This window comes from Sorex fumeus, unplaced genomic scaffold, assembly GCF_029834395.1.
Source record: "Sorex fumeus unplaced genomic scaffold, SorFum_2.1 ptg000098l, whole genome shotgun sequence".
In the NCBI taxonomy this organism is placed as follows: domain Eukaryota; kingdom Metazoa; phylum Chordata; class Mammalia; order Eulipotyphla; family Soricidae; genus Sorex; species Sorex fumeus.
Window position 1 is genome coordinate 6712118 of NW_026606155.1, and position 16046 is coordinate 6728163.

General features: G+C 40.7%; 1 protein-coding gene across 1 annotated transcript in view; it reads left to right on the top strand.

The window, feature by feature from the left end:
- EML5 (EMAP like 5) overlaps window positions 1–16046 on the top strand; it is a 172546-nt gene that overhangs the window by 109517 nt on the left and 46983 nt on the right. The window contains exons 22-23 of the mRNA XM_056133752.1: window positions 10160–10312; window positions 14628–14759. Of these exons, the coding sequence (XP_055989727.1) occupies window positions 10160–10312; window positions 14628–14759 (285 nt within the window). The remainder of the gene's footprint in view (window positions 1–10159; window positions 10313–14627; window positions 14760–16046) is intronic.

The window sequence follows — 16046 nt, forward strand, 5'->3', positions numbered from 1 at the left end:
GTGGCCCAATAACAAACCAAAATTAAGGGAAGTCTCACAACAAATGTTAATGTCTATTTCCTTCCACATTTTCTTTGTCCTTGGCCAGAACCTAAGGTGCTTCGATTAACTATGAACTCTTAACTACCAGATGAATTGAAATATAGCTCCACCGATTACTTTTTCCTGGTTGCTGTTGTTTCCATAAACCTTTGCATCTTGCCATGAAAAGTCTGTGTATCCACACGATTTCCTTAGGTTATAGCTATAGTTTCCTCTGAGTTTCCTCTTCATAATCAAGATTGATCACTTTATCCAAAAGAGTAACAACACCTCTATTTGCCTGTTGGTTCAGTAGCATAAGGAGCCTAATACTATGGTAGTCTCATTTCCTTTTCAATAAAAACATCATTATTTCCCCCAGTGAAAACATTCTTTCTGCTTTGGGGATCTAGGACTAAATCAGCAGAAGTCAGAATTGCCAGCATATCTGTGCAAGTTGGTTAATAGTCATACCAAGGGGAAGAGGCACTTCCGTCTCTGTGTCCATGTTCGCTGGCTGAGTTAGACAGCATCTGATGATAGCCTAGGGTTCAAAATCAGTAAAAAAATCCCATAAATCAAAAAGAAATATTTTTAATACTACCATAAGTTAGTTTTTAGTGAAGTTGTATTTGCAGCTTCTTCTAAGTGATAGAGATAGATAGTAAAAACAGCTCATACCATGATCATGAGCCTATTTATTGCTACTCATCCTTTGATATGAAATTAGTTCCTTAATGAAAAGGTAGAATTCTGTGGTGTTGGGTAAGGAAGGCACCTTGTGTCCACCAGAAGTGGTGCTAGAAGAAACATAATGGGAAGCAAAGACAAGTCCAGAACTCATGCCTGTTCTAGTGAAGGTGAATCTTTGCCTAGTTTAAAATGGAAAATACTTACGTAGGCACCATGTCACCATGTGCCTAGCTGTTTTTTTGGGGGGATGCCTTATCCAAACATTGGTTGGCCTCTGCTATTGGTAGACAAGACACTCAGGATTTGTGGTTGTAAGATCATCCTTGTTAAGGAGAAGTCCATGTTTTGAGACCAAGTATAGACTTTGTCCTGCCATAATAAGTCCATTGAGCACTAGCTACTTAAGAAAGGAGAATGTTGTCTGAGGAGCATATTGTTTCGTCCATTTTGTTATTGTGAGCTTCCAATACGTTGTATACCCTCTGGGGAGCATTTCAGAATCTAAGACATGAAAGTCTGCATAGCATAGATCCTGTTTGAGAGTTTCATCTACACATCTGTCTTCCAGCTTCCTGTCCCTAGTTATTGACACAGATAGCAGTAGCAATATAAATCTGTATGTCTGGTCATCTTACTATAAAAGTAGAAAGCCAAGTTATTGCTTGAAGCACTATCCACTAGGGAGTTTTACCTTTACTGTCCTTCAGGGTTACCCCAGAGCGGAGTTGAAGTGGTTTCAGAAGGGTGTCAGCATATTATATGAAATTGTTTTATTCCTGAGCTGGAGAAATAGTACAATAGATAGGACACTTTCCTTGCATGTAGCCAACCCGGGTTCTATCCCCGAAATCCCATGTTGCCCTCCAAACACTGCCAGGAATGATTCCTGAGATCATTCTCAGAGTAAGGAATAAGCCCCGAACACTGCTGAGTCTGGTCCAAAAACAAAAAATACTTTTTTAAATTTATTTTAATTTTTATTAGTGAGACACCATGAGGTACAGTTGTAGACTTACAAATTTTTGTGCTTGGGTTTCAATTATACAATGATCAAATACCCATCCCTCCACCAGTGCCCATTTCCAACCACCATGGATCCCAGTATTCCTCCCACCCCCCATCCGCCCCATCCCACCCTGCCCCTGTGGCAGGGCATTCCCTTTTGTTCTCTCTCTCCTCTTGGGTGTTGTGGTTTGCAAAAGAGGCATTGAGTGGCAATCATGAACAAACTTTTAGTCAACAGATCATGAGGAATACCCCTGAATATTAAGCCATAGAAATATATCTGGGAAAAATAAGAGATATTGCAGTAGAAATTATTGTTGGAGGATTCTGGACCACTTGTTCTTGCAAATTAGTTACCAGATCTAAGACTATCTTTTATATACCATTTCCACTTGATGATACACTACTATTGTGCATAACCCAGCCTGGACATACAGCTTTTAGTTCATAAAAGAATCGCAGGGCATAGGCTAGAGAGATAATATAGGAGGTAAGGTCTTGCATACAGATGACTTCCATTTGATCCCTGGTACCACATACTGTCCCCTGAGCACTGCCAGGGATCACTCTTGAGCACAGATCTGGGAATAGCTCCTGAGGCACTGGGTGTGACCCAACTCTTTTCTCTTCATCCCTCAAAAGAAGAATCTCAGGACACATAGTCACTTGATATTTCATATTCTCAAGAACCATGATATTTCATAGTTACATTTTAATAAGGCCTAGTAGCAAGTCAGATATTGGCTTCTCAAAAGGAAAAAGAATCATTTGTAAAAGACAGCCTGGGTTTTCTCCCAAATCTGGGATATCTACAGTATGAGTTTCCTTAGAGAGCTTTCCAGAGCTCCAGAGCTTTCCAGAGCTTTCCAGAGATCCACTGGGTCCTAATGCCCAACTGGAAAATAAGCTTGCTTTCTTTTGTTCTGGTTCCTTCTGGAAGCTGGAAATCTTAACCAGTGATGGGATGAGTAGAAGCAACTCAAGCACTTTGCTCCTTGTATGGAGTTGATGATGGGCAGTGCAACATCTTGTCTTTCCTCAGAGGGTTTAGCTTGACATATTCCAGATCATTAGTTCCCCAGAGAACTTCAATGAGGTGGCAAGTCTTTGAATTTTTATGGGGATTACCTGCCACTCTTGATTCACTTATATTTTACTAAGGCATCTAAAGTACTTGTTGCTTCCTGCTCCCCAGATCCATTCAGCATAATGTCATCAATGTAGTGGACCATTGAGATGTGTTGTGGAATGTCAAGACGATCAGGATCTCTGTGGACTGTATTATGGCAGAGAACAGGAGAGTTGAAATAGCCCTGAGGCAAGGCTTTGAAGGTGTACGCAGATACAAGCCAGGTAAAAGCAAACTGCTTCTGGTGACCCTTGCAAATCAGTGTGGAGATGAAAGCATAAACTAGGGCATTGAGCTGCATGCAAAATGTTAGAGATTGTGTTCATTTGTTCCAGTAGAGATCTGGAAGAGAAGCTTCAGTTGGAGTTAGGACCTAATTAAGTTTCTTATACACTGGTATTAAATCCATCTGATTTCAGCACAAACCAAACAAGTCAGTTTAAATGGTGTTATGACAGGTATCCCAGTCTCTGCATATTTCAAATATTTGATAGTATTTACTGCTTTTTGCAATCTATAGGCTGGTGGTTTTGCTTCTGGTTTATTGTCTGGGTAGAGAAATTTCTAGGGGTTTTCACTTAGTTGATTCAACTGGAATGACCTTTACCCCATGAGTTGTAGAGCCAGCGTGTAGTATTCAGTTGTCAAGTATATCTATCCCAGCTCAGGAATTGGGTGGCATATATAGACCACCTATGCCCACTGTGATTCAAATATGGCCTAAGATTCCATCTATCCTGTGATCTCCAGAAGGCACCACTTCTGCTGGTAGACAGTTGTAGCATTTTGTATTCTCAAGAATGTATTGATCCAGAGCTTCTGTATAGTAATCTCTGTATATGTATAGTAATGTTTAGATGTTTCCTTTTCTTCAGTTCACATTCATTCTAATAGATAATCACAGATTCATTAAAGATTCAAATTATATAATTGTGACATTGCTACAGAGTCTTTCTTCAATGGGATCTGGTCCTCCCTTCAGCCAAAGGACTCAGAGTACAACTCATAATTGGTTACATCATAACCTTCATAACCCATTTGTTGTTATAGCCCGACAAACCCTTCATAAGTTCAAAATATGTTACTTAAAACACTTACCTACCAAGCACCATAGTCTAACCTACTCAAGGCAGACCTAGGATACCCTATCTCCTTTTTATTTTTTTTTTTTTTTTGGCTTTTTGGGTCACACCTGACGATGCATAGGGATTACTCCTGGCTTTGCACTCAGGAATTACTCCTGGCAGTGCACCGGCAGGGGAGACTATATGGGATGCTGGGAATCAAACCCGGGTCAGCTGTGTGCAAGGCAAACAACCTACCCCCTGTACTATCACTCCAGTCCCCAGGATACCCTATCTTAAACATGCTTGGAACACTTAGCTTAGAGTTGGGCACAATCATCTATCAGAAGCCTATTTATATATAAAATACTGACTATATTATGTTATTTATTTAGTGTAAAAGTAAAAGTACAATGCCCTAATTCAAAATTTGGAGTACATTTTCTGTTGAATATATTTTACTTTTGAACCATCATAAAATTGTAAATTCCTTAACCACACATAGCTGGAGACTGCCTGTACACATTCCCCGCCCCCCCCCCATCAAAATCAGAACAATTGAATTTAATGTGGTAGATTATAATTTGGATAATTATAATATTTAGTAACACAAATTTTTTCCATACAAGTAAGTTGATAATATCATTTCCGAACCCCAAAATAGCCTGCAAAATCATAAGCAAAGCGACCATTCTACTTTAGATAATAGGGGAAACATGTGAATTGGCTTAGTTCTGAAAAGTAGTTGAAAATCTGAATAATAATTGTGGTCATTAAAATCAGGTGTTTGGATTTCAGGGTCAAAGCCTTTCCTATTATGAAGATCAAATGTCAATCTAGTGTTTTTCTGTTATATAGACCAAACATCTTTTCATTCCCACAGACACCATGATTAATTAGCCAACAGAAACCTACAAACCAAAACATTGTTACTCTCAGCTGCTACCATTTTTCAGTAAATTATCTGCCTTGTCTTTTTAGGTTAAATGCTGCTACTCAGCCTCTGATTTCCCAGTACTATCTTGTTGAACTAGGGCACTCACATTAACAGAAAAATCTCACATTCTTGACCTCCGTCAGAGGATAATGACAGAGCTTTTCAGGGATGCAGGTGCAGATGCTCATTAGTATATTTTTCAATGATTTCGTGAAGGACCTGATTTCTATATAATTTTGAAAGGCATGTTAGATGAGTGGGAAAATTCAAGTTAGTTATGAAAAACTCCCCCAACATTTTTATTGCTCTGAGCTCTTTTGATTCCTTTCTTTAGTTGTCATCCCATAAATTTATCCCACTTTCAGATTTTGCAAGTATTAGGTCACAGCCATGTTCATTTACTCTTGTTAAGTTGTTGAAGCAATTTGTGACAGAGACTATTTGACTTGTAAAGCTATAAATATTTACTGTCTTGTCCTTTAAGAAAAAATTTGCAGACTTTGGTGATAGCTCAATAGACTGGAACTGTGTGAGATCCCCAGCACCGGAGGGTTCCGTGAGCACTACCTGGTGTGACACTATACACCACTCCCACCCCTAAATACCAAGCTGGTAGCAGTAGCCCCAGAGCACCACCAGGTGTGAGAGAAAAATAAGCAAAATGTGGACTGGAACATGCCATTAAACATGGAGGTAGACTTCCATTAGAATACAGAAACTGACAGTGGGTCTCTGACAAGGCAGATAATTTACTTTAATTTTTTACCGAAAGACTTTGATCAGTCCCAGCATCTGCTATTTTTTAAGTCAGCCTCATATCTAGTGCAGCTTGGGGGACATGTGGTGCCTGGAATCAAACTCAGGGCCTCACACATGATACACGGGTGCTGCATGATCTTGTTTCTGCTTCCTCCCCCACCCCATACACACACCTGCTTTTTTTTCTTTTTTAAATTTTTTTTATTTTATTGAATCACCATGAGATCAGAGCTGTTCACTCACTAATAAAAAATTTTTTAAAAAGTAAAAAAAAGAAACCCAAGCACAAAAATTTGTAAGTCTACAGCTGTACCTCATGGTGTTTCACTAATTAAAAATTTTTTTATAAAAAAGCTGTTCATGAGGGGCTGGAGTGATAGCACAGCGGGTAGGGCATTTGCCTTGCACGCGGCTGACCCGGGTTTGATTCCCAGCATCCCATATGGTCTCCTGAGCACCGCCAGGGGTAATTCCTGAGTGCATGAGCCAGGAGTAACCCCTGTGGATCTCCGGGTGTGACTCAAAAAGCAAAAATAAATAAAATAAAAAGCTGTTCATGAGTGGGTTTCAGCCATACAATGTCCCAACACCCATCCTTCCACCAGTGTAATTTCCCAGCACCAGTGTTACCAGTATCCTTCCCACCTACCCCAAAACACCCCCCACCCCCGCCTGCCTCTTTGGCAGGCATCTCTCTTCTCTTCTCTCTCTCTCTCTCTCTCTCTCTTTTTCTCTTTCTCTCTCTCATTTTAGGCATTATGGTTTGCAACACATATGCTGAAAGGTTATCATATATATCCCTTTACCTACTTTCAACACTCAGCTCTTGTCCAGAGTGATTATTTTCAACTAATGTTGACATAATGCACCCTTTTGTATCTTAATATTTACCCTCCACCCTCCTTATCCTGGTAATTTCTGACCCATTTTCCCTGGCTTGGATATTAGTTTTATACTGTTTTTTTAATCCCACAAATAAATGCAGTCATTCTGTATCTATCCCTCTGCTTATAACTCATATCACTCAGCATAATACTCTCCAAGTCCATCCTTTGTAGACAGATTTCATGACCTCATTTTTTCTAATAGCTGTGTAGTATTTCATTGTGTAGATGTACCATAGTTTCTTTTTTGAAGGTAGTTGCCAGAAACCAGTGTTGTTCGTGGAATAGAGGCCTGGAGGGTAAAGTTACTATTATGACTTAGGCAAAGCAAAGGATTTTGGAGCCACTGTAGTGCAGATTTCAGGCCAGGGAAAATGGGTCAGAAATTACCAGGATAAGGAGGGTGGAGGGTAGATGTTTTGGGGAAACTCAGTTTTCCAAGACCCCAGCAAGTTACCCCACCAGGAAGGAAAGACTCTCTTGATTACCGGAAACTAGATAAGTCAGCTACTTTCCTATCCTACCAGATATTAAAGATTCATAGTGAAAATTTGGAATCACATATTTAAAACCAATAACAGAGAAAAAGGCACACATTGCTATGCTGGATAAAGACATGTCATGAGATGGCTGGAGCAATAGCACAGCGAGTAGGGTGTCTACCTTGCACGTGGCCGACCCATATTTTATTCCCAGCATTCCATATGGTCCCCTGAGCACCACCAGGAGTAATTCCTGAGCGCATGAGCTAGGAGTAACCCCTGTGCATTGTCGGGTGTGACCCAGAAAGCAAAAAACAACAAAAAAAAAAACCAAAGTCATGAGAGATATGTTGTGACAGGTGAGACTGACACATATATCAGGGTGTGAAGGTGTGCTCCCCCAATGTTAAAACATAGTAAGCCCAATTGTACACTTTTTAGGGGGGGTGTTGATACCAGGCAATGCTCAGGAGTTACTCCTGGCTCTGCACTCAGGAATCACTTTTGGCAGCGCTCTGTGGACTATATAGCATGACAGGGATCAAACTCGGGCAGGCTGTGTGCAAGGCAAACACCCTACCCACTCTACTATCGCTCTGGTCCCCACAATGATACATTTTACAAATTGAAATTTTTATGTTTACTAATTTCTGCCCTTGAGCACACTAAGAAGTTAAAGAAGTTAAAGACCAGGGACAGAGTGGTTGTGAGAGTTCTTCAGAAAGTCACACATCCCTTCATGAGGTACCTGCCTGAGGCTGTTCTCCGTCCCAGGAGTGCAAGCGTTGCAGGGCTGATTCCCACAGACATAAGAGCCTTGGATTTGTGAATTCATCCAGATGTTCCCATTCCAAGTTCCTGTACTTTCTAATGAATGTCTGATGTTCACATAGGAAACTTGGTGAAGCTGTGAATTCAGTTGACACTCTAAACATTAACATACACAATTATGTGTTGGGTTCAATGTTCGCTTATGAGATGAAGGTGCCTACAAACAATGCTCACAGGACCCAGGAGCCACTCACAGTGGTACTTGGCCCACCTGCCTGGACAGGTCAAAGCTAAGACCCATCTGAGGGCACTTCTCCAGCACCCAGTGATGCTGGTGCCACCATAGCAGGCCAGCAGTGCTCAGGGGCCACCAGGGCACATAGTGCTCAGTATCAAACTGCCCCCCACACCAACCTAGCACCCCAACCCTCAATAAATTTCATGTTTAATTTTCAGACATATTAGAGAATGTTTCTTTATTCATACCAGGCCTCTTGTTGAATTTGTATCTTTTAAATTTTTTTGTTTTAATGTTTTAAATGATTTGTTTTCATTGTAATGTTTTCATTGATTATTGGTTTAAGATATGTAATTTCAGGGCTGGAGCGATAGCACAGCGGGTAGGGTGTTCGCCTTACAAGCGGCCAACATGGCCGACCCGAGTTCGACTCCTCCGCCCCTCTCGGAGAGCCTGGCAAGCTACCGAGAGTATTGGATATGCCAGACACAGTAACAACAAAGTCTCCACTGGAGACGTTACTGGGCCCGCTCGAGCAAATCGACGATCAACGGGAGGGCCTTAATTTCAGGGTGTTGCCTTCATACTTCTATATGTGTGCGATTCTCACTACTCCCACTGCCAAAGTTCCTGTGCCATCCACCAACAAAAAAACCCTCTGCTTATACATTCGTATTCTTTTCATTGAGAAAGCATTTTTACAAAGATGTCCTTTAATTTCTTATTTATTGAATAAAAACTGAAAGTGACATCTGCACTTGTTTGTTCATTGCAGCACTCTTTACAATAGCCAGAATCTGGAAAAAACCTGAGTGCCTGAAAACAGATGACTGGTTAAACAAACTTTGGTATACATTTACACAGTGGAGTACTATGTAGCGGTTAGAAAAGATGAAGTCATGAAATTTACATACAAGTGGTCCTACATGGAAAGTATCATGTTAAGCGAAATGAGTCAGAAAGAGAGGGATAGACATAGAGAGATTGCATTCATCTGGGGAACATAAAGTAACAAAAGAGGAGACTAACACCCAAGAATGGCCGAGATTAGTACCAGGAATTTTGCTCCATGGCTTGGAGGCCAGTCACACATGCTAGGGAAAAAGGCAGCTCAGATAGAGAAGGGAGCACCAAATAAAGGGTGTTGGGAGGATCCTCCCAGGATGGGAGAAGCATGCTGAAAGTAGACTATAGACCAAACATGATTGCCACTCAATGCCTCTTTTGCAAACCACAACACCCAAAAGGAGAGAGAGAACAGAGGGAAATGCCCTGCCACAGAGGCAGGGTGGTATGGGGGGATGGGGGGTGTGAGGGATACTGGAATCCGTGGTGGTGAGAAATGGGCACTGGTGGAGGGATGGGTATTTGATCATTGTATAATTGAAACCCAAGCACAAAATGTGTAAGTCTACAACTGTACCTCATGGTGTCTCACTAATAAAAATTAAAAAAAAAAAAACTGAAGTGGTTTCAACTCCTTCTCTCCCTAAATTTTTATGTCATTGATTTTTATGCCAATTAAAGTATCTTAAATTTTTATCCATTTTATTTATTTTGAAATAAACAATAGTACTTTTGTGTGAGTATGTGTGGAGAGGGGGGCGGGTGGGGCACACCCGGCTGTGCTCAGGGCTTACGGGCTCTGTATTCAGGAATCACTGTTTGCAATGCTTAGGGAACCATATGGGAATTTGGGGATCAAGCCTGAATTGACTGAGTGCAAGGCAAGCACTTCCTACTAGACTATTTCTCTGGCCCAGTACTGGTTTTTGTTAAATTCAGAAGGAATGGTTTGTATTCGTTATCACTTAGAATTCCACGCTTGTGATCTCAATTAATAAAAACTTTATTATTGGCATTCCTGAGCTCTTTTTTAATTATAGATTATAGATCATAATAAATCAAATTTCTTTGAAATTAAAGGTTCTTTTTCAATTTTTTGTTTGTTTGTTTGAGGCCATAACCAGTGGTGCTTAGAGCTTACTCCTGGCTCTGCCCTCAGGGATCAATCCTGGCTGGCTTGGGGGACCATAGAGTGATCTGGGGATTGAACCTGGGTAAGCCACATGCAAGGCAAGCGTCCTCCTGTACTCTCTCCAACCTCTGAAGTGAAAAGTTCTTTAAGCATATTTTTAGAAATAAAATGGCCTGATATATGCTTTTTGTCTTCTAGGTGGGAGATGCTGCTGTTTTTCTCCTGATGGAAAAGCTTTAGCTGTAGGTCTTAATGATGGAAGTTTCTTAATAGCCAATGCAGATACTCTGGAGGATCTTGTGTCCTTTCACCACAGAAAAGACATAATTTCAGATATTCGTTTTTCACCAGGTAAGATTTCACTGAAATTGTATTTGTACTTGGGTATGGAAGTGAGTAAATATATCAACGTGTAAATTTTATTACACGTTTATCTTCAAATTGTACTTTTTTCAACTGAAGGAGTCAGTTTAGTAAGAAGTAAAAGCGCTGGTATTTGGATCAGGGTCAAAATAATTGGTTGAGTGGCAGTTGTGTTTTTTGTATGAAAGCCAAAGTTAATCCTCTGAACTTAAGTTTCTCATTGATAACATAAAAGTGATTGGATGATTATCTTTATTATTCTTTAGTTTCTGGGCCACACCCAGCAGTGCTTCTGGAATATTGGGATATGAACCAAGCTTCTTACCATATCTCCAACCCCTTCTTCTTTAATGTTTTTTTTTGTTTGTTTGTTTTGAGTTTGAGGCTTTTTTTAGTAAATGGAAAGAACATTTATATCCCATTATTGATGACATATTTCTTAATTTTTGTCAAATTTTCTTTGTAACTAAGGAAGTTTTTGTAAAGGGCCAACATGAGAGTTTAGTATTTTCTAAAGGGGCATTAGTTTACTTTTTAGGAATGAAACCATTTCCCCATAACATCTTCTCAGAGAGATGCACCATGACTTCATCAATGAACTCTTTGGAGACAAATCACCATCTGGCCATACACAGCTGTCTGCTCCAGCACTGATGACATGCAGCCATGTGTCAAATGAGTCACTAATATCTTATTTCCACACTAACTTTCCCATCTATCCACTGTAATATGAAGAGATTTTTTTATTTGCCTATATATATGATTTTTTAAAAATTTTTATTAGTGAGAGTGTACCATGTGGTACAGTTGTAGGCTTACAAATTTTTGTGCTTGGGTTTCAATTATACAATGATCAAATACCCATCTCTCCACCAGTGCCCATTTCCAACCACCATGGATCCCAGTATCCCTCCAACCTCCCCATCCCCCCCATCCCACCCTGCCTATGTGGCAGGGCATTCCCTTTTGTTCTCTCTCTCTTTTTGGATGTTGTGATTTGCAAAAGAGGCACTGAGTGGCAATCATGTTTGGTCTATAGTCTACTTTCAGCATGCTTCTCCCATCCTGGGAGGATCCTCCCAACACCCTTTATTTGGTGCTCCCTTCTCTGTCTGAGCTCCCTTTTCCCCTAGCATGTGTGGCTGGCTTCCAAGCCATGGAGCAAAATTCCTGGTACTAATCTCAGCCACTCTTGGGTGTTAGTCTCCTCTTTTGTTACTTTATGTTCCCCAGATGAATGCAATCTTTCTATGTCTATCCCTTTCTTTCTGACTCATTTCGCTTAACGTGATACTTTCCATGTAGTACCACTTGTATGTAAATTTCATGACTTCTGTAATATGAAGAGATTTTTTAATCCCTGAAAGTAACCATAGAGTTTCACAAGTAACCTGAGTCTCAGTAATCACAACTCTATCATTGGAACATACAGCAGGTCACTGCTGTACAAGTGTTGGTCCCAGAAGGCAGCCAAATTGGAGTGTGAATGTAAACTATGAGGAAAATTAAAAGACCCAGTTGTCTAGTCCTGGTAGACTACATGCTGCTCCAGTCAACTTGACCAATTGACTCATCTACTTTCCAGCCAACACAAGACCCTTTTTTTCTTTTTTGATCTCCTTGTTCTAATGGTGTCCTGTTCACCTGAATCCCAGAATCCTCTCTGTTCAAGGGCCATTGATCATCTTCATCTTTACTTTCTTGAGACCAGTTTGGTGTGTCTACACTTGGACCAAGGTGAATTTCTCCCCCCCCCCCCGCCCTTAGGAAGAATATCTTAGCGAAAAGCTACTCACAATATTATTATATTGCAAAAACAACCCCCACAGGCTCTCTTCTCCCCTGATGTTTATGATGCTCTCCTTCCCTTCTCAAAAGAAGAAGTTTAAGATAAGAATCCCCCCCGCCATTTTTTTTTGTTTGGGGGCAATACCTGACAATGCTAAGTTTACTCCTTATTCGTGTTTGGTGGTCACAGCTGGTGGTGCCAGGGATCAAACTTAGGCCTCCAGCATGCAAGGCATGTACACCAGCCTAATAAGTCATCTCTCTGACCCTCATCCTTGAGTTAGCTTACTAAAGATTTGGAAAGCTCTTATGCATGATAGAAAAATCTTCTAACATCCTCTTGTGAGCAGTGCTTAGGTAGCAGATTGGCTCTTAAGTGTTAGTATGCTGTTTCCAAAGAAGTCTGCAAACAGCTCTTCTATGTCCACAAATGATCTCCCTTTCTCTTTTGAAGAGATGACATTTGTACACTTGGATGCCGTCTGTCTGCTAACTTGCTCTGATTAACAGAATGCAGAAGCAGCATGCAGAGAATTCCAAGTCTAAGTCTCAAGGGGCCTTGTAGCACTTGCCTTTTCTCTTGAAAGTCAGCCACCCTGTGTGGGTTGGGCCATGATCTTTCTTAAACTTGGTAGAGTCCTGCAAGGGGGCACGCTGACTGTGCAGAACAGTTACTACTCCACACTACCGCTTTGGCCTTTCCATGCAGCTTACCATGATCATTGGTACCCCAGGAAAATAATGACTACTGCAGACAGGAACCGCCATCTAAGTGGACACATTGTACTCTGGCCAGGGTTTAAAGTTTCTGCCACCTTCTTTCCCATCCACTCCCCACCCCCACCCCATTGCTTTTTATCTGTCTTATCTACTTCCCTCCCTTCCTTCCTTCCTTCCTTCCTTCCTTTCTTTCTTTCTTTCTTTCTTTCTTTCTTTCTTTCTTTCTTTCTTTCTTTCTTCTCCCTATACTCTGGGGTGAAGGCTGATCTGGGCATCCCCCCCTTTAAACTATTGCAGTCCCTCATCCAGTTACTCAGTCACACATGTAAGTGATATCATTCTGTGTTTACTTTGTGTTCTGGCCTACTTCACTTCACATGTTGTCTTCCAGCTCCATCCATGTTGTTGAGAATTGCATGATTCCATCATTTCTTACAGTTGCGTAGTATTCTATTGTGTATATATACCACATCTTCATGTTCCACTTATCTGTCATTATTATTTCTTAATGCTTTTAAGTCAGTGATTTTGCTTCAGTTTTCATTCATTATATATGGCAAAACTTACTTTAATATAAGACTTTACTAAAACTAAGGTAGAATTTACTTCCATTGGTTTAATTCCTTCCCCCACCACACACATTATATTAGAGGTGTTTTTCTAAAGTGCAAAGTGTACCAAAACTACATTGTATAGTGTTGGACATTTGCTTTTAATTTAACCACATTACTCACGGTCACGGTCATGGTCCTCCCGTTGTTCATCAATTTGCTCAAGCGGGCCCAGTAACATCTCCATTGTGAGACTTGTTGTTACTGTGTTTGGCATATCGAATACGTCATGGGTAGCTTGCCAGGCTCTGCCGCACGGGTGAAATACTCTCGGTAGCTTGCCGGGCTCTCCTAGAGGGGCAGAGGAATCGAATTCGGGTAGGCCATGTTGGCTGTGTGCAAGGCAAACGCCCTACCGCTGTGCTATCGCTTCAGCTACATTACTGTACTTAAAAATATATTTCAGAGGCTAGAGTGCTAGTATAATATATAGGACATTTGCCTTGCACATGGCCGACCCAGGTTTGATCCTGGGTATCCTATATGGTTCCCTTAGCCCTGCCAAGAGTGATCCCTGAGCAGAGTCAGGAGTCAACCCTGAGCACTACAGAGTGAGACCCCCTAAAAAAGATTATTTTTAAAATAAAATATTTATTTTAAAAATAATCATTTTTAGAAATAATATATTTTTAATGTTTCATTTTGTTCATTATATGACATATATTTTTAATGTTATCATCTGTCATTTGACATATTGGTTGTCATTTGACACATTTGTCTTGTTATAACTAAAACACTAACAAAAACATAAAGAAAATTAATTTTGAGGATTAGAGAGATAGCACAGAGATCAGGTATATGCCCTGCGTGCTGCTGGCCTCCAGCCTATGCCGAGCAGCACCACATCCTCAAGCCTCACCTGCAGTCTCGGGGTCTCTTGACTGAGAGTCTCTGGGAGGGACCTCTGGACCTCCTGAGTATTGCTTGGAAACACCCTTCACCCCCACTGCCACAAAAAAGAAAATTAACTCTGGTTTTAAAGTATAAAAAAATATTTCTAGGACAGGAGAGAAAAGGGAATTGTAGCTCAATATCTTGCCTATTTGAGAGCCTGAATTCAATCCTGGGCCTTGCAAAACAATTGTTTCTAAAGATAGAATATGTCAAGCAATATGTTTATAGGTTATAGATTCTGGGAATTATCTCCCTATAGGAAGTGTCAAACAAATATGTTTCTCTTGTAGGTTCTGGAAAATACCTTGCTGTAGCATCCCATGATAGCTTCATAGACATATACAACGTGATGAGTAGTAAACGAGTAGGAATATGCAAAGGTGCTACCAGTTACATAACCCACATAGATTGGGATGTTAAAGGTAAGAATTTGAATAACTGACTTCTTCATGGAAGTTTTATTTGATTTAGTAAGACTATTTTAGGGAAACAAAATAGTAATTCTGGACTGGAGAGATAGTATAGGGATGGTAGCACTGTAGCACTGTCCTCCTGTTGTTCATCGATTTGCTCGATCGGGCCCAGTAACGTCTCCATTGTGAGACTTCTTGTTACTGTGTTTGGCATATCGAATACCTCACAGGGAGCTTACCATGCAGGCAAGATACTCTCAGAAGCTTTCTGGGCAGTCTGAGAGGGGCGGAAGAATCAAACCTGGGTTGGCTAGGTCGACCGCATGCAAGGCAAACACCCTACCTGCTGTGCTATCGCTCCAGCCATAGGGATTATATCATTCCTTGCATGTTGCACACCTGGGTCAGTAAAATAAATTTCAAAAAATAGTTGTAATTGGGGCCAGAGTGATAGTACAGTAGGTAGGGTGTGGACCTTGCATGCAGCTGACTCAGATTTGATCCCCGACATCCCATATGGTCCCCCAAGCTTGCCAGAATGATTCTTGAGCACTGCAAGGTGTGTCCCAAAAGCAAACAAAAATAGTCATGATTGTATAACTACAAAAAGAATATTTTATGAGCAAAATACATGATATATGTTAGTGTTTAATAAGATAAATAATAAGTAATTTCAATGCTAAGCTTTTGGGTCCAGAGTGATATTATAGTGGGTAGGGATTTTGCCTTTCACATGCTGACCTGGGTTTGGTTATATTGTAGATGGTCTCCTGAGCATCACCAGGAGAGATCCGTGAATGCAGGTGGTCTAACCCCAAAAACCAAAAATAAAATAAAAATAAAATAAATGCTAAGTTTGGGGTGTATGTTGGGAGGAGAGGTTCTGGGCCACAACTGGTAGTGCTCAGGGGTCTCATTCCTTGCTCTGTGCTCAGGAGACATTGGGTATATTCTGGGATTGACTTCATGTAAGGCATACACCGTCATGCCTATCCTGTTTCTCTTGCCTTTTAAATGGAAAGTTTTTAAGATTTTTGTCTTTTATAGTCATCTGTATAAATCTAATACTATAAATCAGAGTTTTTCCAAAATACAATTAATACATTTTTCCCACTAGATTAGATTTTTAAAGTGTTAACAGATTAAACTGATATGAAAGAAAAAGCAAGTAGCCAGAATGGTAGCACAGCAGATAGGGCATTTGCCTTGCATGTGACTTACCCGGGTTCAATCCCCGGCATCCCATATGGTCCCCCAAGCAACTCCAGGAGTAATCCCTGAGTGTAGAGTCAGGAG